Genomic DNA, 20794 nt, shown 5'->3' with positions numbered 1-20794 from the left:
TCCCACTTGTACCATTCCGAACAATAATTGAGGCGGCCTCTTTATGAGTGTTTAAAAGTCTCAAGATATCTCTCCACCAAAAGGAGTCTTTTCGTAATGTGACTGGGGAGTTTGTTGTTGGTGTAATGCTTTTTCCAAATCAAAGCAACCCAGGGGGTATCTACCTTGTTGAAAAACTTATGGAGGTGCTTCAACAGAAGGGCTTCATTTTGTGTTCTTAGATTTAGAACACCTAGACCACCTTCAGGCTTTGGAGTGCAAACCATTGACCATACTACTTTTGGGGGAGTTTTGTTGTTGATATCTACCCCACGCCAAAGACAGTGCTTATGGTATTTATCAATTTGCTCAATTATAGTGACATTCAGTTTAAAGGTGCACATATAAAAGGCCGGTAGAGATCAGAAAACTGCATTGAAAGACGCCCAACTTGAGAAAGAAAAACTGAAGTGGAGACAAGTCTTTGTTCACATTTTGTAACAATGGGTAGAAAATTAATCACATGTGGTTTTGTTAAGCCCGGCGGAAGACCTAGGTAAGTAAAAGGCAGAGTACCTTCGGGTACATCCAAACGTAGCAACGAGAAGTTCTAATTTGTCGGGAGTAATATTAATGGGGTCATCATTGACTTTGCATAATTTACTCTTAGGCCTATTGATTCAGCAATGTTGTTGAGTAAAGCTTTGAGAGTAAAAAGCTCCCTTCCACATGCTTTCATGATAATGAGTATCGTTTATATATTGGGTAATGGGGAAATCAATCTTGTGTCTGCCTATTGTAGGAGGTCTGCAGCCAAAACAAAAAGGAGCGAAAAGAGACCCTTTGTCTTTACTCCTCTTCTACGATAAAAGGTTTTTCCAAGTGTTCCATTGAGAAGAATAGAAAACTGTCGAATCCAAAAAAAATCATTTTCATCCATCTCATCCACTTGGGTCCAAAACTTTTGGCCAACATGATCTGTATCATAGCCTCATGCTCAACCTTATCAAATGTCTTCTCAAAGTCGAGCCTAAGAATGACAAGTTCTTTCATGGAGTGATGACAAAGGTGAAGGTAATCAAAAGGCCAAGCAAGGCAATCTTGTATAGTCCTTGATTTAATGAAACCATATTAATTTTGATGAACACAAGTCGCATGATGTAAACGTGTAACCTGTTAGCAAGAAGCTTTCTGATAATTTTCATTGAACAATTCAGAAGTCAAACGGGCCTAAAGTCATTGACTAAAGGAGGAGCAGGTTGTCTTGGTACTAGACTTCTAGTAGAGTTATAAGTGAGCCATTAATACTCTGCAGGCGGACTGAACCTTCGTAAAACAGCAGAGTGACGATTACGATGCGCAACGGAATGGGTCAGCTCTCGACGTATCCGATCCGACCGTTTTTCCGGCGTGGCCACTGTCCCGCGCGCGGAGTGCTGCACGTGTCCATCCCGAGCCAGGCGTCCTTCACTCCTTCCTTCTCGCCGCCGTCGTGTCCTCCTCCATCCCTGCAGCTGCAGTGGGGGTGGACCGGGGATCTCCGCCCCACCTCCGATTGGTTCCTCTTTTCCCGTAGCCGTTGGTAAGGATACCCTAGCTTCCGTGGATGCGGCGTTGTTCGTCGATCTCCTTCTACAGAAAGAATTCTTTTTTATTTTTGGTACGGGCACTCCAGCACGTCGCGGATTCAGTTCATTTGCCGCGCGGCGGAGTACTTGATCTGCAGCTGATTGTTTTTCTTTTCCAACAACTTCTTCCGCGAGTGTCACTCAGGTCCTCCCTTGAGTCCCTTCCCCTCCCCTGTGCTGTCTGTGCTGCAGCCAAGAGAAGTCATTGCTGCAGAGTGCAGAGAGCCTCGGATTGGATGTGGGACGAAGCGATGGCATCGGACGGAGGATCCTTCTCTAGCTTCCGGGAGTTGTACGGCAACATCCACGGCCCGGCGGTGCTCACTGGCGCCGCGTTTGCGCTTGTGGCGCTCCTCGTCTCGCTCTGGCTCATCCTGCAGCACCTCAGATCCTACAACGATCCAGCCGTAAGTAACTGATGTCTTTAGTTTTACGCCACATTACATTCCATGAAAAAGTTCTGACCCCCCTGGTGTGTAACTGTTGTTTATGGCTTGTTTGTTGTTAATTGTTATCCGTGCTGAACAATTGTACTCTCCTGCTGCTGAAATCCTGCAGGAGCAGAAGTGGATCATAGCTGTGCTGTTCATGGTGCCTGTTTATGCCTCTGAATCTGTAAGCGCTAGCTCCGCTTGTTCTGATGCCCAGTCGAGGCAGAGAAGTGCTATTGCAAGTAGTAGTAGTTCTTGAGAAGATATTAGTGTAGTTCATCACTGCTTCACGAACACTAACTGGCTTCAAGTACTGGTGTGGACTTGTGGTTATCAATTGATTTAGGATCTTCTTTTTCCTTGTAATGTCTTTGCAGTTTTTGTACTGACATGAATTGATATCCCATTCCAGTTTTTTATTCTTTTCAGATAATTTCACTGTGGAATTCAAAGCTCTCTCTGGCTTGTGATATATTGCGGAATTGTTATGAAGCCTTTGCTCTGTATGCCTTTGGACGATACTTGGTCGCTTGCCTTGGTAATACTGCACAATAATCTGCATCAGCATGCTGTGATCTTTTTCGTTCTCTAGAGGACTCATTGTGATCTTGTGATGAGCAGCTACATATTTGTGCTGCCACTCAGTCCCTCTCTGAATTATTCGTTGCACTCATTTGTTGTTACATTACACTTCAGGTGGGGAAAGACAAGTGTTCCATTTGCTTGAGAACAGAGAAGGGGACGAGCTGAGCGAGCAGCTGCTAGAGAGGACAAGACACAAGCTCATAACCGAAGCAGAGTGTACAATTTCTTGTGACCCTAATGCTCTGGGAGAGAACTTGTACACGATTATAAAATTCGGTCTTGTGCAATATGTGAGCTATTTTATAATGAGAAAATGTTCCCTCAACTGACACTGGCAGATAATGACATGCCATAACTTTGTTTGACAAAATTGCAGATGATTCTGAAGACACTATGTGCTTTATTGGCGTTGATCTTGGAGCTTTTTGGAGCCTATGGAGATGGTGAATTCAAGTGGAATTACGGGTATCTGTCTTTTTCACTTTTTTGGTTATCGAAATTAGTAAAACAGCTGAGCTTGAGGAGACCCAAATATAGTTTTTTTTTATTTTATCAGATTCATAAATTTCTTTCTATCTTCTACTAAACAAAAAAGGAACTCTTCAGTATTTTCCTTCTTTTTGTGTGCAAATAATTATGTTTCGCTGTTATGTTGTTTTCTAACATGTCATGCTTTTATATGCAGATATCCTTATATTGCAGTTGTCATAAATTTCAGCCAGACATGGGCGTTGTATTGTCTTGTAAAATTTTACAATGCAACACATGAAAAACTACAGGCAATAAGGCCACTAGCCAAGTTCATAAGCTTTAAGGCCATTGTATTTGCCACTTGGTGGCAAGGAGTTGGCATTGCAATCATTTGCCAAACTGGACTCCTGCCCAAAGAGGGAAAAGTGCAGAATGCACTACAGGACTTCCTCATTTGCATTGAGGTAATCTTGTCACCTCCTGGTGGACCATCTTTTCCTCGTTGCTTGAGGGTAAAACTCTAATCCCTTTCTGGTAGATGGCTATCGCAGCTACAGCGCACGCCTATGTCTTCACTGTGGAGCCGTACCAGCGCATCCCTGTACTTGATCATGGGGAAGTCACATGTGAGGAAAGTAAAATGGAGGCAAAGTTAGATGTCAACGATGATACAAGTAGTACAACTACTACCACTGAGCAGCAGGAGACCCATGTTGAAGCTCCAGGGACAAGCATCAAGGAGAGCGTGCAGGATGTTGTCCTTGTTGGCGGCCAACATGTAAACTGATGGCTTCTGAATTTCAATAGCTTGGCACCTTAATTCAGAATTCTTCATGTTTAACATAATTATACTACTGGCTACTTCTTCAGGTTGTCAAGGATGTTGCCCTTACAATCTTGCAAGCGATTGGACCTGTGGAGAAAGGGGTCGAGAAAGGAGTTGGGAAGATTCAGGAGAAGTTCCATCATATCTCGCTGAAGCCATGGGACAAGAAAGAACCTGAAGTTGATGTGGAGGAGCACATCACTGAGAATGTTGTGGATGGCAAACCTGTTGCAGTCAACGCAGAGGTTGAAGTCGAACAGAAGGTGAAAGATAGTGGCAAGGAAGGTGAAACTGCCGTGGTTGAGACTGATGTGGAAATCAAAAGAACAGAGAAGGACGATGAAGTGTAGTGCTCACCCAAAGCATCTGAAGAATTCCATAAAGCTAACGAAAGTGGAAAGAAAACGTGTACATAGTTTATGTGCTCTTCCCCATCTGTTCTGGGATTAAACCATCCTGTCTCCTAATACAGTGATTAGAATTATATCGACGTTGCATACAACTTGTATATAGTTCATTCTTGAAAGATGTACATACGGAAGACAGATGCTTTTTCTTGATCGAGACAAGTTAGATAAACACGTGATGCCTATTCTATACATTAATTAATGGAAGTATTTACATTTACATTACTATATATACAACAGAATCTCACAAACTTGCTCATGTGCCCTCAGTTCGGCCCGCCGCAGCACAGCTCTGAGCAGCACTCGAAGCATCCCAGACACGCGAGGGCAGCGCAGGCCTGCGCCATGACAATGGCGCACTGGTCGTTCATCTTGCTGCACGCCTTGATGAAGCACATGCAGCAGCAGCAATCCGCCACGCGGCTGCAGCAGCCAACGGCCTTCTCGAATATCACAAACTTCTCCGGCGCTTTCATGTCTCCGAATCCTGTTGTCAGGTTCTCCCTTGTTGCCGCAACATCACCAAATCCGAGTGCTAGGCCACCAAGCGGCATCGCTGGTAGCTCATCTGGGCTGCTTTGTTTTGTTGGTTTATTCTTCGCCTGATCAAATACAGCAATATTAGTCACAGATTGTGGCGGCTTTCTAGTTTAAATGTAAGACATAATCTGCTGCTCCCAAATCTCTCTGCTGCAGATTAGGAGATCAAGCTGGTCAGCTCGGCTGTCCAGTCTCTGCTGCTGTAGCAGTATGGCAATAGGTCACCTTTAGTACATTAGTTGGTAGCTAATATATCAGCCATGTCTTGGTAGTGGACTGATCTAAGCATTGTACTGCTAGCACTAGGAGTAGTTGGGGCTGTACTCAGCCATACCTCAGTGTACCTGGTAGAGGCACATCTAGTTGTATATATACTACCTCAATGCAAATGGAAAAGGGCAGCTCAGTTGCCACATTCAGAGTTTCAGAGCTGCTGTTGCAGCCCGAGCAGTGTGTCTGTGCTGTGCTCACCTCTTCTTCTACCTCTAGCCAAAGTGAGTGTGTGGGTGTGCTGGTAAGCTAATTGCTTACCTGTGCAGGGATCCCAGGGGCCAACATTAAATACATATTTTGGCTAGCGTAAACCATCATATATTGGTGCAAGCAGTGTGCTTTGAGTCTCGGTGTAAAAGTTGTCTCTGAAACTCTTGGGAGAATGTACTTTCATGTAAGATATTAAAGTCCATATTTCCAAATGGACCAATGAAAATGTTGAAGAAACAAAAAAGAACATGAATATTCAAAGATGTGTTGCCTTCTGTATGGCCCTGTTGCTCTGATCTTATAGTTTACAGTCTTCGTTAACTTGGATTGACGATAAACCAAAATTTAGTTATTATAGAAATATAAGCTTTGTTGGGAAAAAAAATCGACCTGTTGTGCTGGATCTATTTTGTCCAAGCTGGTTTGAAGTAGTACCATGCGTGTGTACTCAGAAGGAAGGCTATTTTGTATGCTTAATTTCACAACCTGTAAGTTAGAGCAGAGAGGATAGTGTTATAAAAAAAACTATTGTTATTATGTGCACAGAAATAGACTGCAGAAACCCTAAATGTTGGCAGAAAGTAGCCACGATGTATAATGGTTCTAGTTGTAATGCAGTGGTGGTTATTTCACTCTTGACAAGAGAAAAAAAAATAGAAAACAGCTAAACGATACAGTAGTGACAAAGTTGCAACATCACGATACTTGATTGCAAGGACTACTATCACAAAGGATCAGTAGTTCAGTACTAGTAATACCTTACAAAAGGCAATGGCAGAAAAGAAAGCAATGTATAAAACTATGAGCGCAATTTGAGACAATTCTTTCTTCCAGTGTCACATGCGATGTTATGACCGGCGTTCAGTACGTTAGGCGCCGGCGCACAGATGGCTAGGAGGCCGGCGCACAGGGGCTATGAGGCGCCTGGATTAGATGGGCTAATGGCCTAGTTATCTTTATTTGCTATCTCCCTCGATAGAATATTTATTTCTTAAAATAGGATTTTAAATGTCCTATTGAGGGAGATAGCAAATAAAGATAACTGGGCCATTAGCCCATCTAATCCAGGCGCCTCATAGCCCCTGTGCGCCGGCCTCCTAGCCACCTGTGCGCCGGCGCCTAACGTACTGGACACCGGTCATCTCGTGAGCCTCCTGCTCCCTGTCCTCTACACGCACGCCTAGGGCTGCAGCAGCAGCCGCCGCCGCCCTCTCGTCGCCACGGCTCCTCGCCGACACTGAGAGATCAGACCTCGTCCTCTCCTCTTCCATCCCTACAACCTCCGCAGCATCTCCGGTAGGAACCCTAGCTCTACCATGCGATAAGCTTGTTTCATAGGTAAATGCAAGGCTTGTCAAAAACATCACCAAAAGAGATAATTTTGTTAATGACTCGTAAATTAACAAATGAGTTAAATGCATCGTAGGTCCATTAACTTTTGGTGGTGTGTCATCTAGGTCCATTAACTTTCAAACTGCATTTTTTTGTCCATTAACTTTTGGTCGCGTGTCATCCAAGTCCATCAACTTTCAAACTGCATTTTTAGGTCCATTAACTTTTGGTGATGTGTCATCCAGGTCCATCAACTTTTAAATTGCATTTTTGTGTCCCTAAACTTTTTAACTGGTTCACCGTAGGTCCATACCCCTTCGTTTAGCGAATAGATCTAACATGGCACGCCAAATAAGCAGCCACCGTGGAGTAGGTGTTGAGTCCATAGCTCCTCAAGATGTTCATAGAGACTTGTCTAGCAATAATTCAAATGTAGCAACTAGTAATTCTTTAATATCCTCTGGTCCTAAATTTGGAACTATTATTTTTAAGGATAAATATATTGTGGACATGAAGAAATTTACAACTGTTGGACTGTTATCAAAGATATTTTATAGAGGTACCTTATTATTGCGTGGAAAGCAGGAGAAAATAAAGCCAACAAAATACATCAGTACTAATTCTAAAGAGGTGGAGATCATCAATGGAATTTTCCCAACGTGATTAGCATCCTTGCCATAATATTTTATTATTTCTATGCATTAGTTTCCTATCCAGTTGTGATACATGATCTTTTATCTAGCATCTAGCTTTTAGTGCCTACGTGCACCTGTGTACGTGAATCAAATTGGTGGCTGCGTCTGGACGTGCCATGCATGTTAGCCGAATCAGGGACTCAGGGTCAATTGGTCCTAGTTGGGCTGGTGGAGTCCGAGTTTTATTTGGGTCAGATGGCTTGTGTGCCTATACCTGTGGCCTTCGGCCTTGTACCAGGTAGATTAGACTGGATTTTATTGTGGAGTTTATTCCCCGTCGAGCCGCCGCTCGAGAAACCCTAGATGGTGATCCCATCAGGTTCTTCGTATTGAAGATTATCTCCAGATGGTGATCTCGTCCTGTACTCCACGGTGGCTGCTTTTTTGGCGTGCCATGTCAGATCTATTCGCTAAACGAAGGGGTATGGACCTACGGTGAACCAGTTAAAAAGTTTAGGGACCAAAAAATGCAATTTAAAAGTTGATGGACCTGGATGACACACCACCAAAAGTTAATGGACCAAAAAATACAGTTTGAAAGTTGATGGACCTGGATGACACTACACCAAAAATTAATGGACCCAAAAATGCAGTTGGAAGTTGATGGACCTAGATGACACACCACCAAAAGTTAATGGACTTACGGCGCATTTAACTCTTAACAAATTGAGTTATCCATCTCGTGATTTTGCCGATTCTTTCACAGTTTAAGAATTTATTTTTAATATAGACATTAAACACGGCCCTAAATCGAGCACCAACAGTCATACTAAAACTTCAGCATCTTGGTTGCTGTGTTCATTTAAGGACCTTCAGTGTTCAGCCACTAGCTGATGTGAATCTAGCATATTTTTTCTCTAATATGCAGGACAGCTGTGTATCATTTCTGATGCACACAGCTCTCTTGCGTGTTCGAGAAAAAGGTGTGTATAATTTCATTAAAGAACGAACCTATCATACAAAGTGACACGACAGACAGATAAGAATTAGCCTTTAATGGATTAAATTACCTTTCGCTCGAGCTCTTTATTCTCCATAAGCCATGCCTTTGCTGTGAGAAGATCCATCTGTTGCTTTGCCAATACCTGAGATCGGAATCAGCAAATACAACAACACAGCCTTTTAGTCCTAAACAAGTTGGGGTAGACTAGAAAAAAAAATAAACGTAAGTAGACCAAGAGTACTTGTTTAGTTCAAGGAATAATTAATTTCTTATAGGCCACTGCAAACAATATTTCAAGGGAGGATGGATATGCCATCCATTGTGGCTCTAACTTCTGTCTCAAATCAAAATTGTCAGTGACACAGTGAGGGATTTAGCAAAAATTGAAGTGGCTAGTGAATATTGAATCCTTTTTTGATCAAGGATATGCAGATACTTTCATGACTACAGACTTCAGCAATTAAAACATCAATTCAGTATTCAGCATATTATTGGAGCGATTGCCTTCATAACAGATGGGGCTGCAACTGCAAGACAAAGCGGTATTCACCCGTTCAGTTAATCTGCTGTGAGGGTAGTTTGGGGTTGTGACTGCTAGTATTTTGGTTCCTGGTTTAGTATAGTTACCGGCTGTTTGGTGTTTTGATTTGCTGGACTGTCTGGAATGGCTTTGAGTTGGGTGCTCAGTGATCTTTCCATCCATGATGATGTAAACTATTTGAAGGTTTTTGGCATTGCCTTCAACTCTAAAAGAATTGCCTAATTTTTCCTACCAAAAATGAATAAGTACATCACTGAAATAAACAGGCCATGTTTGAGCTCTGCTGTGCCACAGGTCCAGTTTGCACGAATGTGGTCAGAAGTGTTGAAATGGAAAGCGAGGGTGTTGCTTTTGCAACCACAAAGAAACTATTCACTACCTTTTCTTCAGTTGCCATTTTGCTACATCAGTTTGGCGCATTTTCCAGAACTCCAGATTGCTCTAGGTACAAGTCCACCTACAAGTATTGTGCACATGTTGGTGGATTGTCTTTTGGGTGTGGGACACGAGCAAAAGAAAGGAATTTTTAGGTTCAGGTAGCTGCTCTATGCTCTATGATCTACAGGTAGCTGCTCTATGCTCTATATGGCTATGTTGAAATGATATTTGTTGTTGATAAAAAGACATACATGTATTTTATGCGAACATCTTCAGGGGAGTTTATTACTTCAGACATTGGGCTTTGTTTCAAAAGGTGCAGGCATTGGAGGACATACAAGTGGTATCCCAAGCTTTGGAGGTCGTTACCATGAACTCATTTACAAAGAATAACTGGCAATTTAATAATAAGCAATGTGGCTAATATTTTAAGCATCATCTGGGTGATTGTATTTATTTGAGATTGCAGCTTCACTCTATAATAATGGACAAGGTTGTATGCATCCCATGATGAAAAATGCCGGAACAATTTGCTGGATCTAAATTCAAGCTATGCATGGTATGGGGCATTTGAGTCTTTCTCATAGTAAAGAAACTCTACCCAAATGCCACATGTTATGATGGAAGTGTAGTCAATTACATGCAATTGCAGTGCTACATTTGCAATTATGCATTTATTCTGTGGCATATGTGCAAATTGAATGAGACAAAGGCAATATGCATCTGTCCCATAAAACAATTCAAAATAGGAGAACAATTTGGTATTACGACCTTGTACACCAGTAATATAGTCATAATCATGCAAACCATAGAACTTTGGTTGTGTGTCTAAGTGTGCCAAGAGAGGAAATGGTTCAAAGTCAAGTCAAATTAACAAATTGCATTTACATGTTTTGTTTGGCTACCTTGTCTAGTGCTCACACTGCACAATCTTTAACTGGACAATTAGAATGATGCATAAAACAGATGGGTAAGCCACTTCCAATATATCTGGTTACACTGTAAGTTTTAAGTTTCTTGGGGTCAAGAAGCCACTTCAAATTAATCCAATAGAGTTCAGCTTTAAGGTAGAGGAAAACTTCATTCTTATTTTGTACAAGGTATCTGTATCGGCAATTTAAAATAATTGACCATCAAAGTTACTCTGATACTTATACTGTCTATTTCATTGAATGGTGTACATCAGCAGGTCAGAGTAATTGTAAAAAAAAATCATCTGAAAATAACTACATAAGAAGTATTGAGTATCTTACTTTATCAAGAGGTATATCCTTTATATGTTGGACTTTCAATTCAATAGATATTTCACTCATGTCAGCCAAGTGACCCTTGGCGATAAGTGTCTCCGGAAGCTTGCCATTGTACCTTCCAGAAACACACAATGGATATTTTGCTGAAATGTCTGGAATATATTCAGAATCCACCTGATTGGAAAAGAAAAGCTTGAATGTAAGAAACATAGCTGTATAACCAGATAAGGAAACTAATGGCTAAGATACTGGCACAGTTCACTCGGCTTTAATCAACTTTCTTATTGCAATGACAACGGCCTAAAAATTACATGCATCTACAAGGTAATCCTTCCTTTTAAGATAGTTGCATAATCTATGGGATTCATCGTTTCAATAGTAGACCCAGCTTTGTCCTCTGTTCTGGCCCAATATATCAATTGCTGTGGACAGTTTGTTTCTTGTTGTGTGCACAAGGTAGTTGAACAGCTACTTTGAAAGGAGATCGTATCACACTGTATAGTAGATATAATCTTATCATCAGGAGAATAGAAAAGGTAATTACATGGGTTGCTCTTTCACAGGCAGCAACAGAACAGTGAATGTACACTAAAAATTACTCACTTCAAAATCTTGAATATGCTTTATGGCATCAATGGAAACATTTGACACTATAGTGCTTGAGGCTTTCTGGAACCATTGAAGCATTCGACTCTCAATTGATCCTGAGGTGGAAAAAATCAGAATAAAGTTCAGTTTTACAAATTTGATTAACCTCCTCAAGTCCCTTTATAATATATGTCAGTCAACATATTTAATATTCATTAGTTTTACTCGATAAGAATCCATAATGCCTTCTGTTTTGAACTAATAGTTGCTGGACTCAATGGAAATACAAAAAATATATCAGAAGGCCTATTATATGAATATACTGATTTTGGCAACATATTAAACAAAAATTATATTATCGGTAGCAAAATCCTAACTTTTGATCATGTAGCAACAACAAAAAAGGCTTCTAGTCCTGGCAACTTGCATTAGGCTAACTTTTGATTATGCAAGAGCAACAAATTTTCTTGATCAATTGAATGAAGTTTGACTTATGATCTAGAAGACCAAGATGATATCTGAGAGATGCATCATGTTGCTTTCTACTTATATCAGCAGGTCGGGGTAACTAAAAAGGCATGAGCCCATCTAGGCAAGCTACAGCACGGAATGTCAAAGAAGAAAATCTACAAGTTGGGACTAAAAATATAAGAGCATAATGCAATACTTGAATTCCATCAAAAGATACTGTGCGCAGAACAGGGGAAAAGGAGGGGGGGGGGGGAGACATTTGGCTTCTGAGATAAAAGGGAGAAGCATGTCCATACCTGTATCAAATGCAGCACCATAGTGACCCTTACCAATCGATACCAACATCCTCAAGAAATAATGGTTGCAGTATGAACCTAATATGTTGTTTCCAGCATTATGGAAAACAATTAGAAATTTTATCTGACAAGTAAATCAGCAGTGCTATGTAAGAAAATCAAATTTTATACCCACCGCATACCACATACGACAAGAAACAATATTATAGCACTTTAGTTCTTTCACAAAATTTAAGGAGTACCCTTAGCAAAGTTGAGTGGTTCAAAAGAAATTATAAAGCAAATATCTCCATAGGAAGATGTTGGACTAAAGGATGCATACATGACTCTAAAAAAACAACAGAGAATTTGCCTACATGGTTTAGCTTGATATGATTTTTTAGTAGAGTAGTTGGATCAGTGGTGCAATACACAACCAGTTATGGTACAAGATATTACCTAGCCCAAAAGTAGAAATTCGAGGAGACTTAGATCCACTTTTAATAAGCCGAGTTTTCAAAGTATGGCAGATATTCCGTTCATCATCAACTGACCCATCAGTAACAAAATAGATTTGTGGAAGGACATCATGAGAACTTGACAGCAAAGCCATTGCCTTGTAACCAAGAAAAGAGGGAAAACATGAACAACAATGGTGACATTGAACATATGACAAACATTAACTTGTTATTGTCTTCATACGTACCTCACTCAAAGGATGCATGATGTCAGTGCCACCCTGAGCGACAAAGTTTAGGTTCATCCATTCAATAGCATTTCCGATTGTTCTTTCATTTACTTGCTCCAAACGTGATGAGAATGAGTGAAGCTCATCGTTAAATGTTATTATGTTGAAGTAATCTCCTTGCATAAGATCAGAGAGAGTAGTGGACATGGCATTCTTAACACTCTCAAGAGGCTTTCCTTGCATGCTTCCACTTGTATCAATGATATAAACAACAGCCTTTCTAAAGACCTATCAGATTACTCAAATGAGATAATAAATTACCATAAAGGGGGGACTTTTACGAATATAAAAAGGGGTCACGAAATAAATATTATTTTCATGTCAAATCAATATTGTTCATACCATTAAATAGAGCCACTATATATTATTTTCATGTCAAACCAATATTGTTCGTACCATTAAATAGAGTCACTATATCTTCAATAATGGCCGAGAAATAAAAGATTTCATGTTAACATTAAAAAGATATAAATGTCTGAGAAACAACATAAATTAACAGCACCAGAAATTTAGAGTTATTTGCAATTTTAAAAAAAAAACTAATTTCCCATTCAGCTTACTACAGCCTTTTACAGATTTACCTCCTGATTTTCACCTCAACGAAAACATAACCAACCATTTGTAACCATCAGATTGTATCCACTAACAAGTGTTTTATTCAAGATGTCGAGACAACATGATGACACCCAAGCAAGAGGAACTACCTTTCTATTCTCGTTATTTCCAGGTAAAAGAAAAAGGCAGAACATATTTCTGTCATCATAGTCACGCAATGTTGAGGGCTGCACAAGAACTCCACCAGACAAATCACCAGAATAAACCTATAAACATGATGACAAAATAAAAGTTGGGCAAATGAGTGCATTCTCATCTCCACTGAAAGTATGAAGTAAGATTAGAAGAATTGAACAGGCATAAATGAAAATATCAAACAGGTACAGGTAACTCAGAGAAGGCATCGGATAACTCACAGTATATGCAAAGGTAAAATCTTTGGTTGACCAATTCTCAACAACTGCTTCGTGCAGGAAAGACAATTTCTCACCTTGCCTACTTTTTTCCTGAAACCACAGCAGAAGATTGAGCGGTAATTATATGTTGCAACTTGCAAAGCAAAAGCAGTAAATACTTGATTACCTTCAAGGGATGGCTTGTTCCCTGCAACAAAACCTCTTTACTAACACCACTATTCACAGTCAACTGTATTTTCTCCTTTTTCATGAAAACCTTTGGCAAAGGGTTCACATACTGCAGGAAACGAAAAGGTACTTCAACAGAAAACTGTCTGTTGTCATATAGCAACTTCTGTGACCATCTGATTGTGGCAAATATATCTTCTCCACCTCCAACCTAGACACAAAGGAAACTAATCAGCAAAAACCAATGTGGTTAATAGAAGCTTGAAGCTTCACAGGATAGTAGTTGGCAACAATTGGAGAAGTATGTAGCAAATACCTGTGGTATTGTTAAGGAAAATAGTTCCTGTTTTAAAAGACCCCCACTCTCAGGGATTTCAATCTTCACTGCACAGTTATCCTCTATATCAATTACATGAGTATTGTATGATCTTTTCCCAACAGTAACCTCAGCGCCTAGAATTGAACCCTATTAGTGAAATTTTTCTTAGATTGATGCCAGAAGAAAATCACACTAGAATTATTTCAGATAATATAAGCATTGAAAATTAATGCCAATAAAAATACAGTAGCACATATATCTTTTCTTAGTTATTAAGTGCTTACAGTCATGGCATGTGCATTTCTCAAAATTAAAGAATCCCTATGATATGCACACTGATGGGTACATAAATGACATTAATTCTCTTATGGTCGGTATCATCAAGCTACAAAATTTAACTTGCAAAGAAAAGGAGTTGTTAAATTAAAGGAAGAATTTCATATGTGGCCCTTGAATGGTCATGAGAGTATGATTTTGGGGCCCCAACCCAAATGACAGACAACTTTAGCCATTAAATTGGGGTCTCATTTTTTCAATCTGGTAATTGGACTGATATGCATTATTTAAAACACATCCTACGTGGCAAAACCACTGCCATGTCAGCAAAAACTACTCCTAGCTTCAAAACAGCTGAAGGGTAAAAAACGCCCTGTTTGAATAGTTGAAGGGCCGAAGTTGTCTGGTATATGAGTTCAGGGGCCAAAAATCGGACTCTCATGCTAGTTCGAGGGCAAAAATGGAATTCTTCCTAAACTCAAAAGTCAAAACATCTGAAAGAGCACAAGGAACAGCACTACTTCTGTCTCTCAGAACAGCACTCAAAAGTCAAAAAAGAAAGAAATGGAACTTCCTCATGCACAGTTCCATGAAACAAGCCTTCTCTAAAGTGGTTGTCAACCAACACCAGAATGCAGGAGAAATTTATATCATACAGTCATAAACTGAACATGTTTTAGTAATTCTCCTGGAGAAAGCAAAGCTCCTGATCCAAATAAAAAGTAGTCCAAACTACTTCTGTCTCTCAGAATTACAGTTGAAGGCGTGCTTTTTTTTAGGGGGGGGGATTATGGGTTCCAGTGAAGCAATTCTCCAAATACTGTACAACAACGACGAGCACAAAAGAATCCAGTAGTGGAAGTCTTTGTTCGACAAGTGCACAAAGAAAGCTATCCCTCAGCAAGTTCAATCCGATGCTACTTTCTTGTAGCAGGGAAAGCAAGGAATTTGTCTTGCTTTGTGCCAAAACCATGCTGGAATCCACTGGCAACAGAAAGAGACAGGGCGATGGCCCCAATGGCAGCCATGATCCAGGCCAATGTAGGTCAGGAGTAAAGACATAATGGCACAAGGTTAGGTCCTGATTTGCGTGATCCCGAGAGCACAGTCGAAAGCGACAGCAAATCGGGGGCCCATCCACCTAACAGGAATCAAACCGCCGGTGGATGCAAATGAATGCTAATCATTCCAACGCCTAACCATATCCAAATCTAGCAGAACAGTAGCAACAATCGATGATAAAGGGCGGGGGGGAAACGAATCGATCAGAAACGCAAAGAGCAAGGAAAGGATCGAGTGCGGGGATGCTGGACCTGGTGACCCATGGGCACGACGATGCGGCAGTGGCACGCGCGGCTGCGCGTGATGCAGTGCAGCCACCAGCGCACGCGCAGGGCGACCTCGGCTGTGGCGCACCCGGCCGCGGCGGCGCAGTCGACGCGGAGGTCGACCTCCCGCATCTGGAGCGGGATGAGCGCCGGCGGGTCGAGGCGGCCGTACACGTGGGGCTGGTAGCTGGGCACGTCGGGGCTGTCGACGGCGCCCGGGTCGACGACGACCGCGTACGCCATGGGCGCCGCGGGCATGAGCTGCTGCCGCAGCAGCGCGGCGGCGGCGGGGTCGTTGTCCCCGCGCTCCATCGCCAGGTGCGGCCGCGGCGCGGGCAGCCCGCCCCCGTTGGGCAGCACGAGGCGCTTGGTGAGCTTGAGCCCGTCCTCCACCGCGCGCGCGAAGGCCTCGTCCATGCGAAGCTGCTGCCCGGAAGTGGCGCGGCGGCAGGCGGATGGGGAGTGGGAGTGGGTGGGAGGCAGGAGAGCGAGAGGGCGGTGGTGGGAATGGCGCGGGGTTGTGGGGGGGGGGGGTTCAGTGGGAGGAGCGCGGAATCGCGAGCTGGTTTTTGGCGTGGTTTAAGTGGGAGGGGTTGTGGGAAGGAAGACGAGACGAGGCCCGCCCTCCGGCAGCGGCCAGCGTGGTGGCCTGGTGCGAGCACCAGGGCCGGCGGTGAGGTTACCAGCTGGGCATGGCGATGGACCATGGGCGTGGTCCACGCGCGATGAGGACGTCGTCCGTCTCCGCAGTTTCTGCGGCGACTTCTTGCGCTTGCAGGGACAACTAGCGCTGATCTTCGTCCAAAATCTTAAACAGTGCATAACACACTAGCGCTGATCTTCTAAAACTTTTAAAAGATTAAATATAGCTAAAGCTATTTTGTTTAGTGATTTTGTAAAAATATATGAAAAATTTTAATTAATTATCCGCGAGAACATGTAACTAAAGAATATTTCATGAATACAAATTCTTGAATATATGCACAGGGTTAGAAGAGGACATATCATCCCCACACCCATTACTTGACTTTCGTTAAATAAATCTAAATCAGCATTCTCGTTCAATATTCTTTATTATTCAATGGTATCATCATTTATAAAGTATAAAAAAACAAAACGGAGAGGCATATATAATAGTCATATAATAAAGTAAGAACTGAATATTTGCCTAGATCAAGATCAGTGCTAAAAGCATGACACGATAAGGTAAATAGCAACTTTTAGTGAAGCTAAAGCATTATTAGCGACAATACCAGAATAATTAGTAATAGTCACAGTGGTGGATCCTATGAAAAAAGCAATGATAAGCTATTTTCTCGTTACGTGGAAGGTTTCTTTAGACTTCACAAGTTTTACCGGAATCCTGTTGAAATTTTACATGAATCGGTTTTATTTTATAGAAACAAACATAGAATTCAGAGGGGGGGCGGGGCACATTTAAAGAGAGTGTAAAAGTTTGAAACTTGACCTTGCTGGGATCTTTTTTGAACAATTGCTAACATGATGTTTACTACTCTTTTGCTGTAAATATCCATGGACTATGGCAGTAGAGCTCTTCCAAACAAGATGAAGAGATAGATACAGTTCGGTTCATATCGGACTTTTTATTTTGTGACACAGACAAACACACAACTGCAAGTCTGCAACTCACGAAAAAGTTTTGACCAAAACTGAGAGTTAGGAAAATAAGAGGTCAATTTTTCTTGTCTTTTTTTTTAAAAAAATATATCAAAGCATACCGCTTTGCACCTGCGTCTACATTGTTTGGAGGAGCAAAAAAAAATCTGTGGAATGCCAAGGGCGGTGAGGATACCAGAGGCTCCTCGTCCTCATCCCTTTTCATCGAAATCGCCTCGCTTCGGCTACCCGTCCGGAGAGCGACCCATTGGACCGTCGCCTGTCGGCAAGACTCAGGCCCGCAAGTCTTCCTCCCTCCCACGCGATGATGAGACGAACATGGCGCGTATCGCGCACCCACGCTTAGGCAACGGCGAACCCGCGTGGGTCTGGGACCACCGGAATTCTTCGGGTCCCGAACATCCCGCCGACGATTTGCGCATCGCCTGAGTCTTTCGATTCCCGCGCGGCGGACGCTGCGTGCGGGCGGGAGCGCGGATGCTGCGTGCATGGACGGCCCACAATGTGGCCGGCCCACTACCATGTTTCTTCGTTTCGTTAGCTGGATAGCCGGTGTCGTTATTTCAGGTTTTTTTTATTTTCTTTTCTTGTTTCATTTCTTTTTCTTTTTTCATTTATTATTTTTGTTTTCTTTTATTTTTCTTTCTTTGCTTTTCTATTCTTTTTTCTTTTTATTTTCGTGCTTCATTATTTTTTATTTTTTATTTTTTTATTTTATGTGATATTTTTATTATTCTTTTAGTTTTTGATTTTTATGTTTATTTTATTTCTTTTTGTTTTATTTTTTATTTCATTTTATTATTATTATTTTATTTTTTTCTTTTTAAATTTTTTTTTTTGTTTTTGTTTCATGTGATTTTCTTTTTTTTCTTTTTCTTTCCTTGCTTCATTTTTATTGTTTTTTAGCCTGCCGCTAGGTACGTTAGTTTATTTTTTATTTTATTTTATTCTTCTCTTTTTTCTTTTCTTTTATTTCCTTTTTCTTTTATTTCTTTTCTTTTTTTTGCTTCATTTTCTATTTATATTTCTTTTTTGTTTTATGTGATTTTTGTTATTCTTTTATTTTTATTATTTTTTATGTTTCTTTTATTTCATTTTTTGTTTTGTTTTGTTTTCTTTCATTTTCTTATTTTGTTATTTCCTTTCCCCAATGTTTTTTGTATTGTTCATGTAGTATACATGTGATGCTCTATATTTTTTATAATGTTCACGTGTTATATATGTGATATTTTATTATGTTCACATGGTATATATGTGATGTTCTATGATTCATTTTTGTGATGTTTGCATAGTATAAATGTGATGTCCACGTAAGTGTACACTGATGTTCTATAATGTATTCTGTGATGTTCACATAGTATATATGTGATGTTTATGATTTTTTTGTGATTCATATGCGATGTTTATAATGTATTTAGTGATGTTCTATAATTTATTCTGTGATGTTCACATAGTATACATGTGATGTTTGCGTAGTATACATGCGATGTTCTATAATGTATTTAGTGATGTTCTATGATGTATTTAGTGATGTTCACTCAGTATACTTGTGATGTTCTATAGTATTTTTAGGATGTTTCAAAAAGTATCCGTGTGATGTTCTTTTAAATTTTCTATAATGTATTTAGCGATTGTAGCACCCCAAAATTTGCCACTTTTGAAAATAGAGTTAAAATAATTTATTTGTGAATTTTTGTGCATATGAAAATATAGGAAAATAAAAATTTTCATTAATTTAAAATTTATCATAAGGTAGAAACGTGTTTGTTGCATTCATGCCGGTCGCACCTCGTATTTCTATGTGCAAAATATATGTTTTTTATACGTTTAGGAGATGAATATCTATCTCTAGGAATTTTCCAGCTTCTTTCTGGAATTTAATTTCTACCTTCTTTACCTTAATCTTTATGTTCTAAGTTCCCAATAATATTTTTATGAGATCCAAATACTTTATTTGGGTTCATCATGTTCCAAAGTGTCTCTGAGAATTTTCTCCAAATTTTCAGAGATCTCGGAGTATTTTTCGTAGATTAAATAATAATTCTAGACTTTTCTGGAATAATTTTATCCATGAAATTAATTAATTCCGAAAATAATAAATCTCTCATTTTTTTCAACACTCAAAGCCCATGTACAATAATCCTAATAAATAATAAAGGCACGTGCATTTATTTACTAATAGGCTTTAATGTTTATTTAGGCCCATTAGTGTAGGTGGATGGTGCAACGTCAATTAGTACCATATCGCTAGTTCACGTGAATGTGGGGAGTTTTTCTTCATATATATATCAACCAATCCCTTGGGCAAAGCACAACAAAACTACCGTAAGGGGAGCCCCAAGTTTAGGAAATCCCTCGTGTAGTAAATTATATTTTTCTCCTCTTTCTCTCGCTGTTGCCGTCGTCGTCGTTGTCGCCGCCGCCGCGCTGTCCATGCCGCCGACGAGCTATCCGCTATGCCAAGCTCCGCGTCACCTCCGCTTGCTCCGCGCCGCTGCAATCCTTCGCAGTAAGTTCGCCATCTCCTCCTCTATCCTCCGTGTCTTCTCCATCGAAAACCATGCACCGTAGGATCGTTTTTGGGTTTTGCCACCGAGCTCCGTCGCTGACCATGGCGCACCGCCGTGATTTTCCCTGTTTCGGTCGGCCACTGTCGCCTCTTCCACCGTTGATCCAATCTCGGGCGCCCGCGTCTGATCCGACGGCTGATATTCATTCATACCCCTTCGCCTGAGAATTTTGCAAAAGAGCCCCCGATATTTTCTGAAATCAACCCGCAGACCATAGCGCAATCATAGATTACATTTTTCTTATTTGAAAAGCGTAGTTTCGTCGGTTTAGATCAAAATACATTTTCACCTATTTACAGATTTGCCACTCATTTTGTTTTAGCTATAACTTCTCCGTTTTAACTCCGATTTGATCCGTTCAACTTGCGTTAGGTTCGTATTTGCGTTGTCTACATGTTCATACTTCTGTTAAATATGTTTTCAACTTTTAAAATTCGAGGTTAAATTTAATCTAATGTTTTAATAAAGGAAATCTTGTTTATTTCATATCTTCTTCGCTTTAACTCCGTTTTAGCCCATTCAAGTTGTGCTAGATTCATAGCGACGAGATCTACGCGTTAGTAACAGTGGTTACCATGTCGCTATTTCTAGAATTTCATGGTTTAAATTATATCTTGAATAATAACTATGCAACTGGATTTTATAAATAAAATCTGATTTGATTCACTTTAGTTTATAATATAAATCTAAATTTGACTTAATTTATATTATCTATAAAATATCTTATATATGTTTTTATGTAATTAAAACACATGAAGCTAATAGTTTTATATTTTCTCTTATAAGTAAATCTCTCGGTAGTTATATCTTTTCAACCATAGCTTCGATTAGTGTGCTTTTCGTGTCTGTGTTCGTAGCGAGACGTAGATTCGTTTCATGAACTTTTCATCTTGATTTGTGTTTGGTATACTGTTCTAATTTAGATCTATTGTTTGCCTCATGTATGATTGCAT

The 20794-nt window shown here is 40.4% G+C and overlaps 1 protein-coding gene and 1 pseudogene across 1 annotated transcript; one reads left to right on the top strand and one right to left on the bottom strand.

The window, feature by feature from the left end:
* Nucleotides 1-1406: 1406 nt before the first annotated feature.
* LOC136530373 (protein LAZ1 homolog 2-like) lies at nt 1407-4270 on the top strand (annotated as a pseudogene).
* A 109-nt stretch (nt 4271-4379) lies between these two features.
* On the bottom strand, nt 4380-16184 carry LOC136530362 (uncharacterized). Its single transcript, XM_066523113.1, has 13 exons — nt 15619-16184; nt 14027-14176; nt 13709-13921; nt 13543-13632; nt 13276-13392; nt 12530-12799; nt 12283-12439; nt 11845-11922; nt 11093-11193; nt 10493-10663; nt 8388-8462; nt 5741-5836; nt 4380-4929 (listed from the first exon to the last, which is right to left on the bottom strand). The coding sequence occupies exons 1-13, from the start codon at nt 16048-16050 to the stop codon at nt 4594-4596; spliced, it is 2286 nt and encodes a 761-aa protein (XP_066379210.1). The 5' UTR covers nt 16051-16184; the 3' UTR covers nt 4380-4593.
* Between the last annotated feature and the right edge of the window lie 4610 nt (nt 16185-20794).

Source organism: Miscanthus floridulus, chromosome 2 (genome assembly GCF_019320115.1).
Source record: "Miscanthus floridulus cultivar M001 chromosome 2, ASM1932011v1, whole genome shotgun sequence".
Classification (NCBI taxonomy): Eukaryota; Viridiplantae; Streptophyta; class Magnoliopsida; order Poales; family Poaceae; genus Miscanthus; species Miscanthus floridulus.
The sequence above is the reverse complement of the archived record's forward strand: the minus strand, read 5'-3'. Positions and strand labels throughout refer to the sequence as shown.

Bases quoted from the DNA above. Each gene is read 5' to 3' on its own strand.
- LOC136530362 (XM_066523113.1), bottom strand. From the start codon at position 16,050: ATGGACGAGGCCTTCGCGCGCGCGGTGGAGGACGGGCTCAAGCTCACC. The intron at 14,177-15,618 runs GTCCAGCATCCC...TTTCACTAATAG, and splicing joins TCGTGCCCATGGGTCACCAG to GGTTCAATTCTAGGCGCTGA. The intron at 10,664-11,092 runs GTGAGTAATTTT...TTTTCCAATCAG, and splicing joins AGCATATTCAAGATTTTGAA to GTGGATTCTGAATATATTCC.